This window comes from Lipophrys pholis, assembly GCF_963383615.2.
Source record: "Lipophrys pholis genome assembly, chromosome: 19".
Lineage (NCBI taxonomy): Eukaryota > Metazoa > Chordata > Actinopteri > Blenniiformes > Blenniidae > Lipophrys > Lipophrys pholis.
This window is the reverse complement of record NC_137647.1, coordinates 19,228,074-19,252,517: the sequence shown is the minus strand read 5'-3', so window position 1 is coordinate 19,252,517 and position 24,444 is coordinate 19,228,074. Positions and strand designations below refer to the sequence as shown.

The 24,444-nt window shown below is 43.9% G+C and overlaps 1 protein-coding gene across 1 annotated transcript in view; it reads left to right on the top strand.

The window, feature by feature from the left end:
* The first annotated feature begins 1,458 nt into the window (after positions 1–1,458).
* ngfra (nerve growth factor receptor a (TNFR superfamily, member 16)) overlaps positions 1,459–24,444 on the top strand; it is a 42,324-nt gene continuing 19,338 nt past the window's right edge. Inside the window, exons 1-3 of the mRNA XM_080487979.1 lie at positions 1,459–1,703; positions 5,799–5,961; positions 16,708–17,070. Coding sequence (XP_080344105.1) covers positions 1,665–1,703; positions 5,799–5,961; positions 16,708–17,070 — 565 coding nt within the window. The 5' untranslated portion in view covers positions 1,459–1,664. The remainder of the gene's footprint in view (positions 1,704–5,798; positions 5,962–16,707; positions 17,071–24,444) is intronic.

Here is a 24,444-nt window from a genome sequence, read left to right as displayed (position 1 = left end):
GCATGGAGAGCGCACAAGTGACCGAACTATAATATCACTTCACAAATGATGTATTTGTCAGAAATCCCCTTTTACGCTGACACCACCCTTTATGAATACACACAGCACCACATTGTTCTGTGGAGACACTTGAGGTTTAAATTCAATAGAGCCTCTCCAGAGTGGAGCACATATCTTGCTGAAAACGCTCCTCTTTAGGGAAGAAGAACATCTTTCACTGTTAAACTTGAGATCAGCACATAAAGAGCTGCTGCTGCTGCTGCTGAAGTGAGCTCAGCTGAGTCGCCCTCTTGTGGCACATAATGGTAATACACTTTCAAAGTGGTTAGTGGGCTGATATGATTTTTTTAACTTGCAGGAGCAATTGTGACACAAGATTTCAGATAAATACTAAATGCTGCTCAGTTATTTTCCTTAGACAATGAGAAACTGGTCTTTTCTGTCTTGATTATGTGCCAATTTCTGAGACTTTGTAGTAAGGGCTGCTTTGGATTTCATGAAACACAAACATGTTTCTAATATCGTGACCGCCTCATTTGCATGTGGAGGAATTATAAACAAGTTTCAGCAGGATGTGATGGAGCACCACAACAATGCATACTGCAGCTTCAGGACAAACTGCGGCAGAACAGATGAAAGAGACACAATTTAACGTGGATTTTCCACAGGTCACACTGATCGAGTTTTTCTACTTCAGACTGAGACAATACTTAGTTGCTGGATCTGGATTTTCACTTATTCAGCAGTGAATCATAATAATCCACAACTTGCAAGCTTCACAGTAATGTCTGAACTATGACCACAGAGATGGTATATTTAATTTAAGTTCATTCTAGTAGTGGGGATATCAGTTCGGATCCCCCCGCCCCCCCCACACTTTCTGACTGTAAATTGCTTAAATTTTGTTTGTGCAGGATTTACTTTTCTTTCACCCTCTGATAGCTTGAATCCAATGATAGAAAAGGGTAAAATAAAAAAATGTTTTGCAGCGGATAGTATAGGTAATGAGAGGTCTGTAATGAGACATCACGTGAGTTTTAAACAGGAGAGAGACGGAGTGGGTGAGGGAGGGATGGATTGAGTGAGGGAGGGATGGAGGGGGGGCAGGGAGAGGAGCAGGTTGTACTGCAGGAGTATCAGGGGGTAATAAACTGTAGGGTGGACGTGCCCCTCTCTCCTCTTCTCTCTCGCCTCCTCCGCAGTGCTCTTGCAGCTGAGCAGGACTCCGGGGCAGGACGGTCTCTTCTTCTTCTCCTCCACCTCCTATTCCTCCTCCTCCTCCTCCTCCTCCTCTTCTTCTCCTGTGCGTGTTTTGGTGAGGCAGTGCGTAACAGTGGCAGCGGGAGAAGCACCGGCTCCTGCGCAGAGGTCCCGGGTTGACGCGTGATGGTGCGGCGGACTCATTCATAAAAAAAGGCAAAAAAAAAAAGAGAGAGGGAGGGAGAGGGAGAGAGAGAGAGAGAGAGAGAGAGAGAGAGAGAGAGAGAGAGAGAGAGAGAGAGAGAGAGAGAGAGAGAGAGCGAGAGAGAGAGAGAGAGAGAGAGCGAGATCTGTGCCGCTGGAATTAAAATGAGCACTCCTGCTGAGCGTCTCTCCTCCTCCACGTAGCGCTGCCGTCTCTAGCACACGCTCAGTTTCCCGTGAGTCCGAGCACACCGAGCAGGATGACTGCCACCTTACCGCTGCTGGTTCTGTGCGCTCTGGTAAGTTCACCGCATCTCCCGGAAACTCCCCCCTTTCCCTTCACACCTCCGCGAATCCACGCAACACTTTTCACTGATCTCCAGCACTTTTCCATCATTCCACTTTGACATGTCTATTTGGCAAAATATCATCACCACAGATTCATTTCCAAATTTACGCATCATTGGATTTACCCAATCCAAACCAAAATAACCACGTAGGGACGTCTTTGCATTTTTCACACGTTTATTTTTAATTTTTTTTTGCCTCATATTTCTTTTATATCATGAATGCAGTTTTAATACGCACTTAAAAGTGCCACACTGAAGGACTTACGGTACTTGTTTGTGCACTTGGAAGTTGCATGTAGCAACACACCAGCTGATTTCTCATATTTCTTGAATCAGCTATACACATGCACACACACGCACACACACGTCCGTGCACACGCACTCCCATTCCCATGCATGTACAACTTAAGCCTCCCTTGTTGGTTTTCAGCCAAGCAGGAAAAGTTAAGACAGCGCCGCTGGGATTTGTTTCTGGAAAATTGAGATTCCTGCTTCACATTTGACTGCACCCAGACATCCAAGAATATAGGAACCACCTCCCCAAACTCACATTGACCCGGACCTTATTAGAATCAACAACCAGAAGTAATGTATTCCCACTCTTCAGCACACTTTGAGAGTATTTTGGCTATAGATGCTGCAAGCAAATGGACTTATTATACATGTGGACCCAGCGAGAGGTTAAATTATCATCTTGATTCTTACATTAAACATGAGGCTCTTGTGAAAACATGACAAAAGTTGATTTTGGAGCTTGGTGGTAATAAGTCTCGGAGCAGAGGGCACATCCTCCCAGCAGGCTGGTATGTCCACAGCAGCTGGTCTAATTGGTGTGTGTGTGTGTGTGTGTGTGTGTGTGTGCATGTGTGCGTGTGTGCGTGTCTCAGTCATCATGTGAACAGGCCCGGGATGTGAGGGGACACTCTGTTATGACAGCTGCTTTGAAGGGTGGCGGTGCACTTTGGGCAGAATTAAATTTAGAAATAAACTCCCAAATCAAGCGCGAAATTGTGGAGAGTACAAACCAAGCATGTCACAGCTGTGTCACTGTATGTTGTGCATATGCATGAGTTCTGCTGAAACCGAGCCTTAATATGTGCTCGAGCTAAGTGATATTCCAGGGAGATGTCAAAGGAAAGTGAGCCAGGGACATGAATCATGTGGGAATGCATCCAAAGGTCGGAGTCTGCAAGACTCTAAATGCAATAACATGCTTGAAGATAACAGGCTGCAAAGTTATTAGAAATCATAATGAGGAGAGATGAGCCTCAACAGACAGGAATGAAATGGAGAGAGAAAGTGAGAGAAAGTGAGAGGGATGGATGCGATCTGCTCAGTACATCTGTTTCTGAATGAAAACGCAGGGACAGCAGAGAGGGGAGGGAGGGAGAGAGAGAGAGAGAGAGGGAGAGAGAGAGACAACAGAAGTGATGTTTCGGCAAATGTGAATTAAGTGGAAATGAGCTTTCTGCTTGTTGCATAACAAAAAACCCACAGGACATGAAAGCGAGTCAGTGTAATGATATTCTTTGTTGTGAACCGTGTGGATGTAAATTTTTTATTTTTTTTACTTTCCTCTGATTCAACATCGTTGTAGACACACGGGCAGCAGTTTTCACCAGCGAGGCTGCGTAGTGCATGTAACAGAGAGGACTGAGAGAAGGCAACAAGAGAGGGAGGCAGAGAGCAGCTGATCAGACAGGCGCATGTCAGAATATAAAACTGAACTCCATTTTCTATAAATGCTTTTATCAAAGTGTCACGGCGAGCTGCAGCCGGTCTCAGCAGACTGTGTGTGTGTGAAGGCTTTTGTGCACCATCACAGGGCAATCACAGAGAGACAGACAGCCAAACACACTATTGTTCATACATATGCTCTATTTAGAGGAGGGGCCCACATACAGCTAAAAATGTCATCTTGAGTGGGCCAGACAAGTAAAATAGTGGCATAATAACTTCAAATTTAAACTTTAAAGGTTTTCTTTGTTGTGGCACAGAGTGTGCGTGATGAAAAAAACCAAACAATTATGACTGAAAATGACAACATAAAAGCAATTTTAATGACATCTTCTGGCGCAAAATACAGTGAAATGTCAAGAATTTCTCCTATAGCTGTTTTGCTAGTTTGTCATAATGATCTATGGGTGTCAGTGTCGTTTTGTATTTGCTACTCCTGAAAAATTTGTTTAAAAAAGAAAAATTCTTGAAAATTTTTACGATTTGTGGTTTGGCCAGATCAAACTTAAATGCAGGGTTCTTTTGGACTGTGTGCCGAAACTGAAATACCCAAAGAGAAAAACTACAAAATGCACAAGGAGAACATGCAAACCCGGACTCAAATGCCCACTAATAAATTGACAAAATATGCAAATTATCATTATTATGATTATTATTATCTCATATGTTCATAATGAGATTTTTGTTGAACCACATTGAAAATCACTTCACATTGTCCCATTATATCCCATAATGAAAAGCAAACCACCACAAAGTGAATCTGACATTCCGTGTGCATCACCCATATTTTTCTACCACTTTGAGATTGGAGTTGTTTTCCAAAAGGGAATTGGACTTGTTGGAATTTTTTCACAGTATTTTATTTCAATATTTCATGAAAACTCCGAAGCAGTTCTTCGCCCTCTTAAAGAGCGAGCGATGAAGCTTACATGTGGCGGGTGAGGGTGGAACATTTTTGTGAACCAAACCAGAAAACCTTGGTTTAAATGAACTTGGTTTGGAAAGTCACTTTGTCTTCGCAAAGCCCCTGCCCACACCAAATCACGCACTTCCATGGCAGCTGTGCGCAAAGATTCTGGGTTCCCTGTTAAAATCGAAAGAGGATAGAATTCGTCATTAAAGCGCACATACTTTAGCATCTATATAGTGGCGACAGTAGTGGCCAGTAGATCCTCCCTTCTGCTTAAATATCTTATAACAGGGTGGATTGTACATCTCTCTCAGTTTTTATAACTACCAGTACCAGTAACTACCAGTCTGCTCTGTTATTTTTCCATTTTGTGAAATAAAAAAGCAAGTTTTTCAGTGTTACTGTAGCAGCATTCGGTTGCCATACACCGCCATCTAGTGGCACCAGTACGCAATGGTATGTTTTGAGATATGTAGGAGAAATTTTTTTACAGATATTCTAGAAAATACTGTATTTCTACCAAACATGTTTTTTCAATCTTTAAATAGAGTTTCCAACTCTTATCAAAGGAGAAACCTGTGCTTAAAACTTTACAAGGATTTTCTCAATTGAAATCACAGTAAATGATTTTTTAACAGCTGTTGGACTCCAGAGACAAAATCAGACAGTTATTAGAAACATATGACAAAGTGTGTCGCAAACGGTTGGTGAAGCAAGCTGCTACACCCCCAGTAGTGGGTGAAGGGAGACGTCAGTGGAAAGGGTATTCACTGTTGTATGTGTGTGTATAAATGAGTATCTATGGGCTTCTAAGGTGGAGGGGATGTCTGCTTGATTACACACTGATTTATGGGAAATCATGTCACTGTTGGGACCAAAATGCCTGGAGTGTTTCAAGGTAGGTTGAGGATTAGTTTAGACTATTTGTATTTCCCTGGAAAGCATGGAAATGATGCATTTTAGTGTGTACATGTGTGTGTGTGCATGTGTGTGTGTATTCGTGTGTCACCACAGGTGATCGGAAGCAGAGGCTGACATCCACAGCAGTCCTCACCTGTAGACAGTAATTAGGACGGGCATGTGTGTAATGCTGCACACACATGATTTTACGGTTCCTGCCTCAGCTGCAGCGTGTCATAAGTTCACTATTAGAGCTGATGTGCCTTCAGGGGCAGTTATTAGGGCGGTTTAGACGACTGCCTCATTTCTAAGTGAGCCTAATCCCGGGGCCGAGACGACATGATTTATGATGAATCTTGATGGCGGCTGGTTTTAAAAGGTCCAGGTTGGACACCTGGCTGCAATTTTGCGGTGTCGTGTGTGTTTTTGCGTGTGTGTGTGAGTTCACTCTCTCTGAGTGTGTGTCGCTCTAATGAACGCCGTGCCGCTGTGACCAGGTGGCGTTGGTGTTGGCGTCCAAGACGGAGCGGGCGGTGGAGGTCCCCTGCGACTCGGGCCAGTTCACCAGCGGCGGGGAGTGCTGCATGGAGTGTCCACCTGGAGAGGGAGTGGTGAAGGAGTGCGGCAAAACCCAAACCGTCTGCGCCCAGTGTTTGGACAGTGAGTCAAGACCTTTGATTGATTTGTTGAGGAATTAGATTAATCAAACTATGATCTTACAGATACAAAAAGAATTAAACGAGGCACTCTTAATTAACTCAAATGATAAATCACCGTCTATATAAAGGCCTGTAAATGGCTTTCTTATTACCTAATGAATTATTAAATCGTGCTTTTTTTTTTAAGCTGTTAGTCTCCATTAATAATCTGCTGATGAAACGTTCAAATTCTATGCCTGCTTTATCCGAGTTGGGACCACTGGGGGGGGGCTGGAGCGGAGCCCACTCTGAGCACAGGGAGAACATGCAGACTGCAAACAGAAAGGCTCGAGACCAGAATCAAACACAGGTCTTCTATCTCACAACATTATAACATAGCAAATATCTGAGCCATCGTTTTCCTATTTATCCTACAGAAAAATCACTTTTTGTGAATAGCTGACACCTCGATAATCTTAGTAGTAGCTCAAGTTTGACGTCTCCTCGCCCTTCATCATGTCTTACTCCTGTGAAAAAAACAACCCTTTTATAAAAACAGAAGGTGTAAAAGGTGATAGAAAGATACCTTTTGTACAATCTCAGATATTTTCATATTCAGGCTTATCATTTGAACACTTAATTTTTACATTCTTCACTCAAAAACGCATCTAACTTTGAGAAATTGACTTTGAGAACACAAAATCACTAATCCCACTTTGTTCTCATTTACAATCCAACAACATGTTTTTTCTAGGGAAATACTATGTTTAAATGTTTGTTTTCTTTAAATTGGTTAGAGCTTTGGGCTTCTGGCCTATTTGTGGGGCTCAAAAACACAGTCAAGTTCCTTTTAACAAAATCCAACAACAATGAATGTTTACCACAAACCTCACTGTCAACAGTCTTCATCTTTGGTTGTCTGGTTTTAATGAATCAACCTCAAATGATGCTTTTATGCCAGTTGTTTTGGGCAAACCACGGCTAATGGATTTCTAGGCGTAACCCTAATTTATGAAAAAAAAAAAAAAAAAAAAGAAATCAACCCAAACTTGACTCTTCAGAAACAAGACTTCCTGCGACGGGTCAAAAGTAAGTGGATTAAAGGCAATCTGGAAACGATCAAATCAAATATAAATACATGCACAGCTGCAGAACTGCAAAACATGCATGTCGCCACCTCGTGCTACACGACCTGATTAATGCAAATCTTTTGCACTTGCCTAATCCTTGTTTCCACATGTGCATTCACTGGTGCCTTTCGGAGATGCTCCGACTCCGAAATCCAAACCAAAACGACTGTCACAAGCAAAGCAAACATCTCTTCAACAATTTACTCATTTGTATGAAGTGTATGATTTCAGGTTCCAAAGCAAACAGGACAGGAATTCTTATGTTTGATGCTCCTAAGTGGGTCCAAATGTGTTCGCTCGCAGCAAACACACTCGGGCTGTGAACCATTAGCCGCGCCAGCTGGGAGAGCTGCCAACAACACAACTGCAACACGAAGAAGAGACGGAGAGTCGGCGCTGCAAACAAACGCGCTCGTCTCGATATATAGAGGTCTCGCTGTATCTTGTCCCCGCAGCTCTCGCCCCCCTTGCCCTTTAAGATACAACGCCGTAGCTTTATCAGCGACGGCGAGTCAACGTCAAGGTATAGGTCACCAGCTTCGCTCGGGGGGAAAAAGCTGCTGGGATGGCAACTTGATGTAAACCTGCTGGAAAATCAAGTCGGTCAACAAGATCTGCTGTGTAAAAGGTTCTCCTGAATCAAACCCCCCGAGTATCAACTGGATGCCATTAAGAGGGAGATGCTCAACCTTTGGAGGAATGCCGGGAATTCTCTGCGTCCCATGGAAAGAGAACCTGTTTGCTTAACGGGTGCTAATCTCTGCGTTGTGCCATTTTTATTAACTGTCGCGTCTGGCGGCGTTCACCTCTTTGAAGTTACTATTTTCTCCATCCCCGGAGTATCTCAAGAGCTGCAGCGGTTGGGGACGAGGGCAGCGAGCCAATTCTCTCCATTTCGAGCGCGACAGAGCTACAGGGCAGCGTGAGTCAATTCCACATAAACCAACTCTGTCAAACTCGAGTCGACGTTAGAGGAGGGCTGGTGTGAAATTGAGAAAAAATAAATGAATAAATGGAGCACGGAAATAAAAGAGAAGTTCTGAAGTGTTTGCGTCATCGTCGCTGAAAGTGGAGCGCTAATAGACCTCATGAAACAAAGCGTCTGATAGGCTGGAGCGCCGGCGTCGCCCGGACTTTATCTTCGACGTCACGAGAGATGTGCGTGTTGTATTCCTCTTTCTTTTCCAGTCTGCAGACGGGGGCAGGCGATGCAGGGATGCTGAACTGCAGCCGCTCTGTTCTGTTCTAACGTGGGCCGGCCCTGACGACTGTCACTCTGATTGAAAAGCTGTTTTCTTTTTTTCACCCCGTCCTCCTCATCTGCTCATCTCCAACACCCCCCCCCCCCCCCCCCCCCCCCCCCCCACCACCACCACCACCATCTCTTGTCGTGTCTCCATTCTTATTCTGAACTCACTTTTCTCAAGCAGCATCTTTCCCTCCTTCTCCTCTTCCTCATCCTCCTCCTCCACCTCCTCCTTGTTGCTATGACTCATTCTCTGTATTAGCGGATAAAATGGTATTGGAGAACCAGGCACCAAAGGGCACGATCTGCTCATTTATCATGCATACTGTTAAATCAATGCCTCTTTACTCATTTGATCCAGCTAATTAAACCATATTGAAAAGTCTATTGTGTCGGCAACAGCGAACAATTATCTTGCTCCGCTGTACGGAAACAGTATTCACCGCTGATAAACACTCAACAATTAAGCTCAAATGCCCGAGAGGTTGGATTCAATTTCCGGTTGCGAGTGCATTTTCCTACATTTCAATATTGTACCGGTTTCAGACGATAAAAATCTTAATGGACCTGGTGGGCTAGTGAAGCACACGCACTGAAATAAGTGGGATTCATAAAGGTTAGAGGCTAAAACACTGACCTTACCTGGGAAGCTAATGCTATAAATACATTTTCCAAAGTGCAGCGGTGAATAATTGAAGAGCGAAGCCGAACACGTTCATTTCCTGTTTCATGGTAAATAAGAGCAAATCTGGAGCTACCACGACCACCCGTAATTTCCCACTTCCTCTCGACGTAACCCTTCCAAAGCCCTTCTCACCCCCCCCCCCCCTCCGCGGCCTCCCCATCCCAGCTTGGGATGAGTGCCAGCGTCAGCAGCACTGAAATATTTATCAGCCTCCTCCACTTTTCTCTGCTGTCATGGGAGACAAGACACCAGGGTCTGCCTCACTTAGTGAGCCATTCAGAAAAAGCAAAGTGACTTTAAGATCTGAAAGAGAGAAAGAGAGAGCGAGAGAGAGAGAGAGTGAGTGAGAGAGATAGAGAGAGAAAAGACAAAAAAAACGTCAGAAGCCTCATGAGTGAACTTAGGATTGACGACGAGGGTCCGCTGGCTGGATGGGCCGAGGCTCACCGGGGATTTAGAGAAGGAAGGAAAGTAGAAACACAGCCTCGCCTGGTGAGAGGCCAAAACTGAGCATCGGGGATCGCTTCCGACTCTGGATCACGAGGGATGAAAGAGGAGGAATGGAAATGTTCTCTCCTTGGCAGGTCTTCGAAGGCCAGTCAAACAGTCTGGTTTACTGTAATCAAATTACTTCAGCCTGAAACACAGAAATCAAACACTTTCCTATCGCAGATACTCATTAGTCACACAGCGTCTGATCATCTGCGTAACAGGGAGATCGGACTTGAGTTTCGTATACTATTTTGTTGCTTGGGGCATAATAGTTTGGCTTCTCATGTCATTACTTTGGCAGGAGTTCACACTGCAGGGAGCACGGAACTGTGAAAGAGTTACTACTGTTCAGACTGGAGCGATTTAATGTCATTGTGACATTTCGCTCTGCTCTTTCGGTCAATGTAACACACGTTGAATAGAACAGAAATATTAAATATGCACCATATAAGTGAAGCACATTGACTAGTTATGAATTACCTCAACTTTCATCTTTCATCTTCTTTAAATGTTAATTGCTCTTTTGTTTTCATGCGCTGTAATATTTTCCCCATATCATTGCATTACATAACCGTTCAACTATTTATCTCGTATTAAAATGGTACTTTCTTCATTACCATTGCTGTAGTATTGCGGGATAGAAAAGTGGAAAACTAAAAAGCATTACGTTTATATTCTTTTGTCTTTTCATTTCGCTGTGGTAATGTAAAAACCCAACTTTACCCACAACACAGAAGGCAAATAAAAACAATGATCTTGCTCTTATTATTCACTTTGCAGGAATATAATGCCAAAATATGGAAACTGCAATTATTTGGAATAAACATTATGGGGATCTTGAGTGAGATTCGTGCATATTTCCTTTGAGCTTTGTGGTTTTACTTGAGCTTAAACCAAAGATCTTTTGTATTTCCTCTAATTATGGGTGTTGATGGGTATTTTTATACGTGGGCATATGGACGGGTTAATGGTATGTTTGCAACTGGCAGTTAAGTGGAAGTTTTTCTCCAAAAGAAGTTGTGGAAAATTAAGAGTGTAATAAATTACTTTACCACAGGAAGTAACAAACTGAAGACATGCAATATTATTTTTCTTTGCAGATAATTGATAATTGCTTTTCTTTGAGCAATAGCCCCCGCAGCAACATTTGTTGTTGTTCTTAAACAATGACAATAAAGTAAATTCTGATTTCACACTGCTGAGAAATAATCTTGTGGGCGCAGCACCCCTACAAGGGAAAGCAGGCCGCTGCTACTTGCATAGGACGCAAGTTGATTGTTAAATTACAGCTTGCCTTCTTTGGTCTGCTAATAACAACTCTGGTAATATCCTAAAACACCTGTTTCAAATCTGTAGGGAAGCTAAGTAGACCAATGAAGCGGGGCGATAATTAGACACAGAAACATTTGGAGTTTCTGAAGACAAATAAAAGCTGTCACGCAGCTTCCCTCAATGTTTATAATTTGTCCACAGTCAGCAGAGGGTCAGTGGATAGGGTGGGAAGGAAACCCCTGCAGAAACGTGGACCCCGACATTGTGCGTGGGAGAAGCTAAAAGCTACACCTAAAGTGCTGATTGTGAAGATCATGAAGCCGTTTCAAGGCCATCCAGAGCTACATTATTGATGACACTAATGGGACTGAAACACATCAGTGTCGGGGGGGGGGGCTGAAGTGGCACTTTTCCACTGGTGGCCGGGTCTCCCTTTACTAACAAGCAGTTCAAACATGAAAACTGGAAATGCTGAGCTGCACTGATCATCACTCGACTGGGGACAATTAGAACGAAGCTCCTACATTTTTAAAGAACGCACTCCCCTCCTAATTCTTGATGGCCTTTAGCTTTCGTCTTTTAGCTGCCAGATGAAAGCACCGGCACGTAAATTAGACACACACACACACACACACACACACACACACACACACACACACACACACACACACACACACACACACACACACACACACACACACACACACACACACACACACACACACACACACACACACACACACACACACACACACACACACACACTTCAGTAGACTTACATTAATATCCTGTAGACTTACTCTATCATTAACCATAATTATCACTTGCCGAAACACCAACCTCAACCTACCTTTACTCCAACCGTGAAACTTGTCATTACCCTAAAGTGCAATGGATGATGTGTGAACTTGAACTCTCACCCTCAGATCTAAGGCTCCATTTACACATTTCCAAGTGAAAACAGAAAAAACTTTTGTTGCATTTTGGGTTAGGGTTAGTTTACATGACAACGGTGCTTAGAGCCACTGAAAATACAACGTGATTGTTTTTGTAATGAAATCACACACACATGCATGCACAGAATAATATGATAAAAAAATATTAACAAGGTCGAGTGCACAGACATTCGTATGGACAAACAACGAGGTGGGATTTCTATTACATGTGACTCTCGACTATAAAGTTGTCAAGTCTCAGAATCTGGACAAGGAGTCATGACACCCAGTTGGCTGCCATTGTTGTTATTGTCCATCTACTCCCATTGTGCAGAAGAATTATTGACTACAGCATGTGCAGTTGTAGCGTTCTCCTCCGTTTCCATAGAGACGGAGCATTTTCGTAAAGTTCCACCATGGGAGCCGTTTTTAAAAAGTCGCATTTTCAGTAGCTCTGAGCACCGGTGTTGTGTAAACAGACACCCAAAGCACGACAAAAATGTCTTATTCTATCCTCCATCACAGACATGGACATGGACCCCTATGACCCTTGTTTCTCAGTTCAAGAGCAAATTTTTAAAAGTGATTAAATGATTAGTTTGATGGCAAAACAGCCACTTAAAGTGAACTAGGTATCAATTGAAATCCCTGTGGAGTTAATTTCATGCTAAAAATATAAAATGTATTCATGGTAATTCAAACTACTCACATACAATCAGCCCGGGTCAATAAATCAGCTTCCATAATTCTCAAGAATCATTATAGTAGATATGCTTGGTCACATTTCAGACAATTTGCACCATAACTATTAAAAACTGCTAAACTTGAGTTTGGTCCCAACATCTCAAACAACCCCTCATAATATGAATGTGTTCAAGCATTTTGGTATTCACAATGTAGGTAGAACTCACCCACTCACACACACACACACACACACACACACACACACACACACACACACACACACACACACACACACACACACACACACACACACACACACACACACACACACACACACACACACACACACACACAGACGCACCTCTTGTGCGCCCGTTGAACACTCACTGCATATGGTCACGTTTAGACATGTTTACACGCGAGGGCGGCGGAAGGGCTCACGCATGCAAGTTGAAATTAGCGGGGAGGCCTGCGAGCTGTGGGATAATTGAAATGAATGAGGAGGAGGGCTTTGCCGGTCGAGCTTGAGCGCAAAGAAAAACAAAAAGCTTGGGGCTCCACGAATTCAAACCAGCGTTCACCTCGGAGATCTGTTGTTCGTCTGGTCCTGGACCCGTCAGAGTGTGTCACTCTCTCCTGTCACCGCAGCCTCCAGACGGCAATAAAAGAGCAGCGTGATGACAGATTCAAAGGAAAAAAGACTTTGGATCACCCCCCGTCACCCCCCCGACCCTCACCCTTCCAGCCGTGGATCAGCACTTCCTCAATACTTTGATCACTGAATCATGTTTTGGATTTGCACCAGACCACCCTCGCAGACCACTTCCGATTAGGCTGCTTCAGACAGTCTCCAGGTTCATTTGAGCCCATTGGAGCCGGTCGATCCACCTCTCGACCCGACCAACTACCTGCCCTCATAGCGCTCCTCCCACCTGCTCGCCTCAGTCTTGTGTGTATAATATGACGAGGCTTGTCGTCGGCGAGTTTGCCGTGCTGCTGTTTACAAGGTGTTTAGAGCTTCGGTTGGTGCCAGTGTTTACATGCCGGCGCCGTTTACAACGCAAAAAAAGCAAGTGGTGGGACTTTGCTGCAGGGTTTTTCACACTGACAGCACGCCGTTGCTCAACGACGCACCCGCCGAGCCTGTTCTCACAACAGTTAAAAAAAAAACACCCCAAAAGAAACAGAACAAACACACACATGTGGATGTTCAGATAAGAGTTGCGCAAACGGCCGGCACACCCACGCAGTCATGTGGCTTTATTTATTGTTTCAACCCAATCCCAACGTATTATTTCAGTTAAAAAAAAACTAAACATCTGTACCCATGAAGGAGGTTTTCAACCGGCGTAAACCAGCCACATGCTTCATTGTGTGTTATAGGTGGTCTCGAGCATAAACTAAACAATTTAAATTTGTGTATATATGCATTGTTATCTTAGAATATCATGTTAAGAAACTTTTGTTCTGAGCTTCCAGCTATGCCTGGCCACTCCTCTAATCTTCCGTGCATACGCCACTTATTGAAATGTCATGCTCAACTCTTACCTTCCAAGGTGACTGCTCTCATGTTAAGCCCATCACAGGAAAAAAACAACAACAACAAAAAACCCTGTATTTGAGAACAGTGAGGCTGCCTGTGTAACGAATATGAGCCATAGTTCACTCTCGCTCTCACACCATGCATAATTCAGCAGGCGTCCAATTATATCTGAAAATAATTCTATATGAACATGCAATATTAATAGATTACTCTGCGCCCCCCTGGAACTCTCACTGGAAGAATAAGTTAATTCCAGGTCCTCCAAATGATGAACTCTCTCAAATCCTCCTGACGCCAAATGTTCCTGGAGAGCAAATCTGAAGTGTTTGCAGTAATTGAAAAGCAGCAAGCAATTAGTTGCCACGGCTTTTACCTCGTTCTGTCCGACGGCTCGACTACGTTCTGCTCCTTTAGCCCTCAAAGAACAAATATGTACAACGCAAACATAATGCCTGCTTTTGGAGAGTTGCATTGATTTCTGAGGCCCTCGTAGTTATTTATTCTGTAGAAAGAGGACAAGGTTTCTGATACAAAGCGGCACGTTAATGCTGCTGAGATGGCCGTTCATTCTCTAAACTCTGCCTGAAGTATCTCAAAACCAGTTAATGGATGCATTTGAAGGATTACATGGGCAAATATGTGACTGTAATCACAGCATGTGCACATAAACTCACTTTTCTTTTGACAAATGTTGAAATAAATTACTTTGTTTTTAGCGTCAGCACCTCTGTGGATCTTATTATTTATATATTATTAGCATGAATCAAATGTTGACTTTGTATTTGGCCACTTTCAACAAAAAACATATACCAATTAAACAGTAGTGATCGTGACATCTGCAGCCCCGAACAGCTTTATGTTCACGATGTTCTCTGCTGTCAGAACACGCCCTCATGTCAAGGATAAGTTACATAATGCTGTCATTTGCATAAGTGCATCATGTCATGCTTTGCAGATGTACACATACCTTTTTGGTTTGGGTAAAAGTAGAGAAAATTAACCCACAAAATGCTGTGAGCAACAAAACACAATCATCTCTTCAAGTTTTTGCGTCATTAAAAATCAGAGAAAGCTCTTCCATTTGCAAGTAGATAGAATGAGCCTGTTTAATAGTGAAGCCTCTGCTTCAGTAGCAGTGAGTGTGTCAGGCCGCACTTCATTTCAACCCATCATGGGTTCACTGCTGTTGGCAGGTTTATTAGCTTCATTAGCAATCTGATGGAAATAATGACAACTGAAGCTTTCAAAAAACATTTTTTACTGGAATATTTGCAATGTGTCTGTTCAAGATCAGTCCATTACTGTTGTTACTATTTTAAAATGTAAAAATGAGTTCATAACATTGCGAGCACTACTGCTTATTTAAGAAACAGGAAAAGGTGGAAGAGTAGAAAGAATTATTTCGTTATACTCCGGTACAGTAGCAGTAGAAGATGAAACATGGACTTCTTTAAGTTCTGTCACTGAAAATTCACAGGATGGATATGATTGAAGTCCAGGTTATTAAACATCCCATTCAGTGAAATCTGTAATTCGGGGATAAAGAACAGTGAAAACGAAGAGATTTATACAAAGAAATCGAGACGCTTTTTCAGTTGACAAAAGGCCAGAGGTGTTGAGTTAAGGAAAAAAAAATGAAAAACACATTTTTTTCCCCCAATTTTTCACTAAAAATTAAGATAATACAGGAAGAAGAATTTTCCTGTATTTATTCTAACTGTGAATTATGATCTATTTATCAATTCATGACATCCAGATTCCAGAGCATCGGACAAGACCACGAGACTGATACTGATTGTGTCACATACTATTTGCTGGTCTGGACGTGTTACTGTTGTTAGATATTGTCAATGGCTGAATAACGGCAACGACTCAATATAAACCATTTTCTTTCTACAGTCGCTGCCATTGGCTTTCAAGCCTTGTTGGACACCAAAATGGGAACATGTGTGCAAAGTTTAGAGAAATGTTTTCCAAGCCTTCGGGAGATATTTTGAGAAAAGCCTAAAATTGAATGCTTTACACTTATTGCTTTTAATAGGCAGAGGCGTGAAAACATCACTGACGTGTTGCGCAGACTTCTGGTCTCTCTGGGCACCACGACTTCGTCCAAAATGACTAACAAGCTACCGCAGTTTTTCTGAACATTAATTAGTCAGAAGCAGGAACTGTTTAATGTTGTTGCTGTTCCTAATACATATTCAACTCGGTGTTCCAGAATGACTTTCTATTTACATACTTAGGGTTTAAAGTTTGAATAAATTGGTTGAAAATTCTTCCCACAGATTTATTTGAGGGATGTCAGCAACTCCGCAAAGTGGCCGCCTCGCTCTGAAAGCAAAAAACTGCCTTTGATTAAGTCCACACTCGGTAACTTTTGGAGACGGGTCTTCAGTGTAAGAGCTTCGGGGATGCACCTGCACGTTCCTCCCCGACAATGACTGAGATTAAAGCAGTTTACTCGGCGCAGCACAAACACGTTGGGATCGATATCGTAATGAGCGCAGCAGGCTTTTGACTTGCTCCCCAACAAGAGCACCTTTCTTGTCCCGGAGCACAAATCACTAAGAGCCCAGTGGATCAATGTGTCCTTCCTTCTAATGAATGTGCAGTAAACATGATTAATGTCATCAGACTCACGGTTTATCTTCCTGTTTATCCCCTCGTATTTCCTGCTCCTTCCATCTTCCAACCCTCTTCTCCCTTTGCCCTCCTTCTCCCATTTCCTCCTTCTCATTTTTTCCGCCTCATCTCCTTCACGACCTGTCCTCTGGTCCGCAGGTGAGACCTTCTCGGAGAACTACAGCCACACGGAGCAGTGCGCGCCATGCACCCACTGCACCGGCCTGATGCGGATGGAGACGCCCTGCACCGACTCCAACGACGCCAAGTGCGTCTGCAACTACAACTTCTTCTTCAGCGAGTTGACGGGCAGCTGCGAGCCGTGCACGGTGTGCCCGTGGGGGCAGGGCGTGTATACCCGCTGCGAGCACGGTCACGACACCGTGTGCGAGGAGTGTGTGGACGAGACCTTCTCCGACCGGGAAAGCTCCCTGGAGCCCTGCCTGCCCTGTACGATCTGCGAAGAGGAGACGGAGACACAGTTGGCCTCGTGCACGCCGATGAGTGACGCCGTCTGCCATAGTAAGTCTGACACATGCTTTTTAATGGTACCGCTAAAAGGCTTCACTGATAGATAGCATTTTTACTGCCTTACACACTTTACAATCGTTGCATATTCCCGCACACACTCGCACGCCAATGGCCGCCACACAAGGCGCGCGCAATTGAGAGTTAAGTTTACACGACAATGCTTTCTAGTGAAAACGCAAATGCTTCCATTGCGCTTTGGGTGAAGAACCGTGCTCGGAGACACTTTCTGATAACGCAACTTTATGAAGACGGCTCCCGAGGTGGCACGTTTTCCAAAACACTCTACTGCTGCCACTATGAGTAGATGCACAATGACAATTGCGGCCTCCAGAGTGTCATGACTCCCAGTCCATATTCTCCTGGTAGTTGGTAGTTTTATAGTTGAGAGTCGCCTGTAAGAACAATCCAACTTTGTCATCTGTCCACACAAATGTCAGTGTTCTCCCCATTGTTAATGTTTACAGCTTATTGTTCTCTGCATGCATCTGTATGTTGGTTTATATAAAAACAACCAACAGTTTTCAGTTTTTCTGCCATTTCCATGTAAGTGGACATCGTTTTCAAGACGAGAAACTTTTCCGAATGGAAAAATGCAATTTAAAACGCTGTCGTGTAAACATTCAGTGTCTTAACAAAGGTCGGGTTGAACAGAACCATTCACCTTTGGATTGATCCACTCTTTTGAAAATCACACTGATAATTCACAAAATAAGAACTATGAATTACAGTTAATTTGACAACTGGACCCAGGAAATGAAGGTACCTTACAACAGTTTTATTGGGAGAAAAAACAAACACTATATTGGTAAATCTTCTGGACTGTGAACATTAGTTACATTGGGTTTTACGTCATTGGTTGGGTAAGAAATTGACTGAAGTGCTACCTTTGCTTTCAGGTTATGGAGACACACAGCTACTATATATCTATAAAAGTGAACTCACTTGACAGATAGAGCATCTAAGAGATTTTTAAACGAGTCCGTGCAAACCCACATTAAAAGTGAACCGATAGAAAATATTCCTTCTGTCATCGTCCATTGGCAAATCTCCTTTTTTCCTGATCAAAATGGTGAAACAGTTATTCTTGAAAAAACAACAAAAAAAACATGCATCCGCTCAGCCTTATTAGTCAACTTGGGAAAATGGCTTTGCCTGCAAAAATAATGACCAATTGACAGACATGGGACAAAACAAAGCTCTTTTATTGTAATGCCATATTTCTGGTTCTACTTTCTTGTGTCTCATGGAGAGAGCCGGGGATTGTATAGGCCGGTTCTTTGAAGCAACATACGAATCATTTCTATTGAAAACTTTTTAAATCTCATCCAAGGTCATAAATGCACAGACCCGCAGCTCTGTGGTCAGCGCGTCTTTCATTTACGCCACAAACAAAAACAGTGTTTTTCTTGGGGTGCTTTCGGCTGAATCCGAACCTGGCTCATTTTCACCATTCATACAGATTGTTAAGGCACAGCAATTGTTCTTGGTCACAGACCAGAGCAACTGCATTGAGACTCTGCGGAGGAAGCGGTCAGTGTTCGTTCACTTATGAATTTCTGGATCTGGGGTTTGTTCGAGATGAGGCCTGTTAAGAGACCACCTACACTCAGGTTCTCTGGGACATAAACTCTATAGTTGGGAGTGTTTTCATTCCGTGATGTGCACAAGAGAAGCAGATAGTTTCTCACAGCTGTCCGGAGAAAGACTTAGGGTGTAATATGGAGTAACAGCAAAGACTGTTTCCTTTGTGATGCTTGCGCAGATAGGGCCTTGTTCTTGTGTTTGGGTTCTTACCAGACAAATCCAACTAATTTGCAGAGCCACCATTCGCATGTGGCTTTGATGATGCACTTTGGTTTTCTTTAATATCTTGTGTGTGAAAAGCCAGTTTTATTAAACCAGATGAGGCACTCTGGCTCTCTCTCCTCAATCTGTTGGGTGTGGTTGTTTGGCATGTACGAGGGCGAGAACCCAACAGGCGAAGGAAGCCGCCAGAGTTTGTTTGTGCCGCACCAAAACACATCAGCCGAGAACGCACCCCGAACCGGAGAGGAAGCGCAGCCCCAGACCACAAACTGCACAAACTAGTGCTGAGAGCATCATGTGTCTCAATCACATCTGAACAAGCCACCAGGGGGGACTTCCACATGTGTGTGTATGTGTGTGTGTGGGGGGGGGGGGGACCAGGCGTGTTCAGAGGTCGACCCAGGCCAGATTCTCAAACAGCAGGAACTTGAAAGTTTTAGCATTTAAAGGTCAAAGACGACTGCAGAGTCAACAGTGAGACAATGAATAATACGCTCTCCCACCAAACAGAAGCGAAGGGCGGAGGAGCAAAAAAAGTGGAGCTCCTTGTATAGGAGAGTAATGGCAGCTCACATCCAAGGAAGCTGTAAATTGTGTCGGGTCAGACAGGGCATGAAATTGACCTCATCAGGGGTTCTCAGGGCTGAAATCTAGTGGGTAAAAACTCGTAAGCGACATTTCTCTCCATTTTCTCCATAAAGATAATTTCTTTTTCTTTACAGCAATAACAAAAGGAGTGGCAGCAATAATGTAGGGCTTGACATTTTTAGTGCCCACAGCAAACAGCCTCCTCTCAGTAATGGACCCTGATTTCACTGAAAATTTGTGGTTCTGGTTTGTTCCTGGAAAAGGCTCTGCTCCTACCTTGTGGGATTTTTTAATGCAAACACTGACCAATCATCGTGCCTGTGTGGAGTTATTGAAATGCTTTTTAATAGATGACTCACAGACTAATGCAGGGAGGAAAATCTCTGACAACTTCTCATAAACGTTGGCACCTAGACTTCAGCTGTAATAATCCTCTTTGGAAGGATGAGTCGGTGGAGATTTCCTGGATTTCCTGGCCTCGGATACTGGCAGATTCTTTGGATCTGTTAAGTTAATGAGCCCTTAAAAAAAAAATAAAAAAATCCGTCAACACCCTGTTGTTGCACAGCGGATGTAAAAGTGTCCCATGGACGGTATACGTTACTGTTTTAATAGCCTGTAATGGCACTGACAGGCGGTGGAGAAATGGTCTGCGGAAAGATAAGAGTGGTAAAGGGAGATGAGGTGGAAGAGGGGCTAATAACATAGATGATGACTTTACACCCTGTCTTTCAATGCTAACAAACACCATCCAAGGTGCTGCATTTAGCTTTTTTTTTTTTTTACGATCAATAAATCCTCATCAGAGTGATTCTGAACACAAACAAGACGATTCAGAATGTGGCCTCTACTCAGCTCGTCACTGTATTACAACCTGAATTGCTATGAGGGTTTTTCTTTTCTGGAAATGTGGAGATGAACCTTTTAGATTTTGCCACACCGAGCAACCCACATCCACATTTCTCACAGACGGTGTGAGTACTTAAGAAAAACTCACTTTTCACTTTTTATCTTGCGCTTCAAACAGGTAAACTTTTGTGGCTTTGAGTAAAAGACGTCAACATTCTCAGATGAATTGCCTGAAACACTTTGATTGACTTTGGTAACCCTGTAACTTGTGGCACCGCCTCTTCAGAATTTCAATTTGTCCAGTACTTTGTGGTGAGAAAGCCAAATGGCATGTTAAAGCTAAGCTCACCCGACAGTGTTGTCATGCAAAAAGACAAAACTTAAGTTGTTTGATTTAGATTTAACTTGAACATAAACCCTGGTGTGCAACAATCAAGTGGGAGATCATGTCTCTTTCCACATCCGCATCATTTTCGGTTTAGTTTGAAGACACTAAGAATGCATCAGAAACCAGAGACATCTGAACCAAGTGAACACAGGATGTGACAACAGCAGGTCCTCGTGGGTCCATGAAATGAAGGGATTACAGTTTTGTTTTTATGTTTAACGGGCTCACAAATGGCTGCAGGACCACATCAATGATTCCACAAGTGCTTGTAGTTCAGAAAACTTCATTGTTGTGGAAAGTTTGGTTGCATTGTTGTCTGTTTACACTTTTAGCTGCCATGTTAAAACAGCAGTGTGAACATTAGTTTTCAGTTTAGATCTCCCCATTCTTTTCTCTTCTTCTTGTGTAGTCTATTCTTTGTTTTGCTGCCATCAGACCTTCTCGGGCAGAAATGAGCCCAACACTCTGTACGCCCTCCGACACTCAAATACATGCGACAAAATATCTGACATATAGTAGGCAACAATAAAGCCTTTTGGGAGCGCCCACCCAGACAGCTACACTTTGACCCGCCTTGTCCTGAGCGACGGCGCTACGGCAGCAGTGATGGTGGGGATCGCGGATGGCACGATAAGTGACCTTATGGGACGTCCGTTTGAAAGAAGAGCCCTGTAATAGCACCACTGGGCCCGCGGCCTCAGTCACGTGGTCGTGATGATGTTTCCAGGCCCTCCATGGTGGTCTCCAATGACTACAGATGCAGCAAACAGGAAGCTTGAATTTTCTTCTTTTCTCAGCATCTTTTTTTTTTTTTTTTCAGGAAACCCTTTTTTTTTTCATTCTTATCTTGTTGTTGATCCCAGTCGTACGGCTTCAGTATAGAAGTCACAATTGTATCGTTTTTTTTTTTTTAAATTCCCAAATCCCCAGTTCATATTCAGCTGTCACGTTGGTTCAATTACCCGACACTGAAGACAGAGGGACAAAGAGCGGCAGAGAGAGAGGAATAGAAATCAACGGCGGCAGAGAGAGGTGCAGCATCTGTGCTGTGCTGGTATTCTATGCAGAGGGGGTCGATATGAGTCCTGGGATTTCTTCTTCTCGTGCTCAGGTTTCGCTGAGTGACCTCTACCAAGCGCCCACACTTGACTGCGGGACTCGCGCACGCACACACACACACACACACACACACACACACACACACACACACACACACACACACACACACACACACACACACACACACACACACACACACACACACACACACACACACACACACACACACACACACACACACTCATCAGCCTCAGACATACAAGCACTTCTCATCAGCATCCAAAATCAATAGAAGTGATAGCAGGCTAACATGGCACATGCACACCGTTCCCCCTGCCAAGTTCGCCTCTCCATTTTTCGTTAAACTCCGAACACTGCACATGTGTGAGAACTCTTTTGATGTGAAATTGAAAACACCTCCTGCATCTTTTACTTGAAGGTCTCTGTCTGTTTTTTTTGCCCCCTCCTGGCGAGCCTCTCTGCAGTCTTTCTGCTCCTGCAGACTTCGGTTGAGCATTAAACATGACACGTTGAGCATCTGATTGTCCTCGAGAGGAAAGATTAAAAACACAAGATAAAAAATAAAAGAGGGGACCTCTTCTCTCTTTATCGGTCCCCTCTCATCGCCTCGTCTTCCCACAGTGGCCCTCGTGTGGTCGGGCCGGCGGTGCGGTGGAAGGTGGCCAGCGTGCATTCAGCGCCTTCACCGCTGCAGCATAATTACTCCTGCTAATCAGAGCACTTTACAGCGGCTCCTCTGTTCATCCGCACCCCTCCTCACTCTCTTCTAACACTCTCTCTCTCTGTCTGCCCCCCCCCCCCCCCCCACACACACACACACACACCACCCGCCATCCACTCTTCCTATTAACCCTCCCGGACAGAAGACAGAGCGCTCACTTGAATAATTTGCCCTACATGTGTGTTGGATGTGTGTGCACACCAGGCGATAGAGACAGAAGGAAGAGTGTTTGGGGGCTGATAAAGAGGTCATTGTGCATGTGCTGCGCCTGATAGCTGCTCATCTCCACCCCGGAGCTTCCAGCAGCCAAGTCTTCAACCTCTGCACGGGACCCCGGGGTTAACTTCACCATAAAGACCTCGATGGCTCATAAAAATTAAATCTTTTTTTCTTTTCCCTCCCCCCTCTTGTCCACACCCTGCTAATAAACACATTTCCCCACGCGCACGGCCCCGCTCTCGTAAAATCCCCGGCTAGTTTTATATTGTTTCACCAGTGTTTCAAGCCCACCGAAGCCAGAATGCCTTTAAGCTCCCATTCGGTTCTGGCTGAGATATGCTGACTCGCGGCCGTCGGTTATATCGTTTTGCTCTGCAGCCAGCTGTGTTCTCAGCCTCAACCTGGAGACAGAGGGAAAGATAGAGAGAGAGAGAGAGAGAGAGAGAGAGAGAGAGCGAGAGATAAAGACAGAAAACAGCAGGAGTTATAATAAGGACGCTGCATACTGTATTCTATGCTCTGTGTGTTGACTCACTGCTATGCGAGAGGTACTCTCATTAGAGCTGCGATCCCGCCACAGAAAGAGTATTTACGATGCATCCCGAGGTGTGACTGATGTAAGCGCCCGTCTGCGCGGCGAGGGGGAAAACTCACTGCACTAAAGAACACTTCTTACAGTAGCGCAGCATGACTGATTGCAGCTTCTCTGATGAGGCGTACGTGAGCCCAGACAGTCTGCACACTTTCCCTCACTTTCACACCTTCCATTCACAATTTATCCCATTTGCCAGCTCGTGTTGCATGGCTAATACCATTAGCAGCCCCCCGCATTAGCCCGGATGATGTATGGCAGAGCCGAGGAAACCTGACTACATCCAAAGGAAAGGTCAAGATATGCATGTAATACAGACACCCGTGTTCCACTCCTCCGAACGCTCACTCCTTTTTAGACGGATCCCAATCAATAGCGCCGCTTTAAATAGCCCCGTGCATCATCTCTGTGTTTCTAAGTCTGGCGCGCACATGTGCTGTGTTTTTTTCTGTCCCGCCTAAGATATTTTCCACCGTTTCAGTAAACCAATCTCACCCCCACACCAGGCCGGAGTGCCCCGTCATCGCTGTGCAGACGAGACGGACCAACGTGGACTCTTAACAACAAACAGTGATCTCTCAAATGCATCAGCATAGAGTTGCCTATCGCGATCACGACAAATCAACAGATCGGCTGTGTCAGTGGAAAAAAACGTGCGTGGCAGCGTTTGGCTGTGATGGTCCACTGAAAATCTTTTTTTATGGTCACAATAATCAGTTCATCATTTATTTTCCCCTCTCAGGATTATTTTTTGTTGTGCTCTTGGTCATCTGGTAAATTCTGATAAAACAAAAATGGTAACGGACCACTGAAACAGGTAAAAATGTCAAATGAAAATAGAAATAAAAAAATCTGAAAAATGTTTAAATGTTATAAAAAACAAATACTTGTTCAAGACAGAATTGAACAGAAAAAAGAACTAACAGAAAACAAACAAGCAGACAGATGGAACAATGCAACAAAAAAATAGCAACATCCAACAAACACTGTCAATCAAACCTGCCAAATACTCAATTATTTGATGATGGATGTCTAAAACAAATATTGCCATAATAGCCTTTAAATTTAAACTTGCAGAGTGTACGTGATGAAAATGTGTATATGTTCGTAAAACCCAAACAA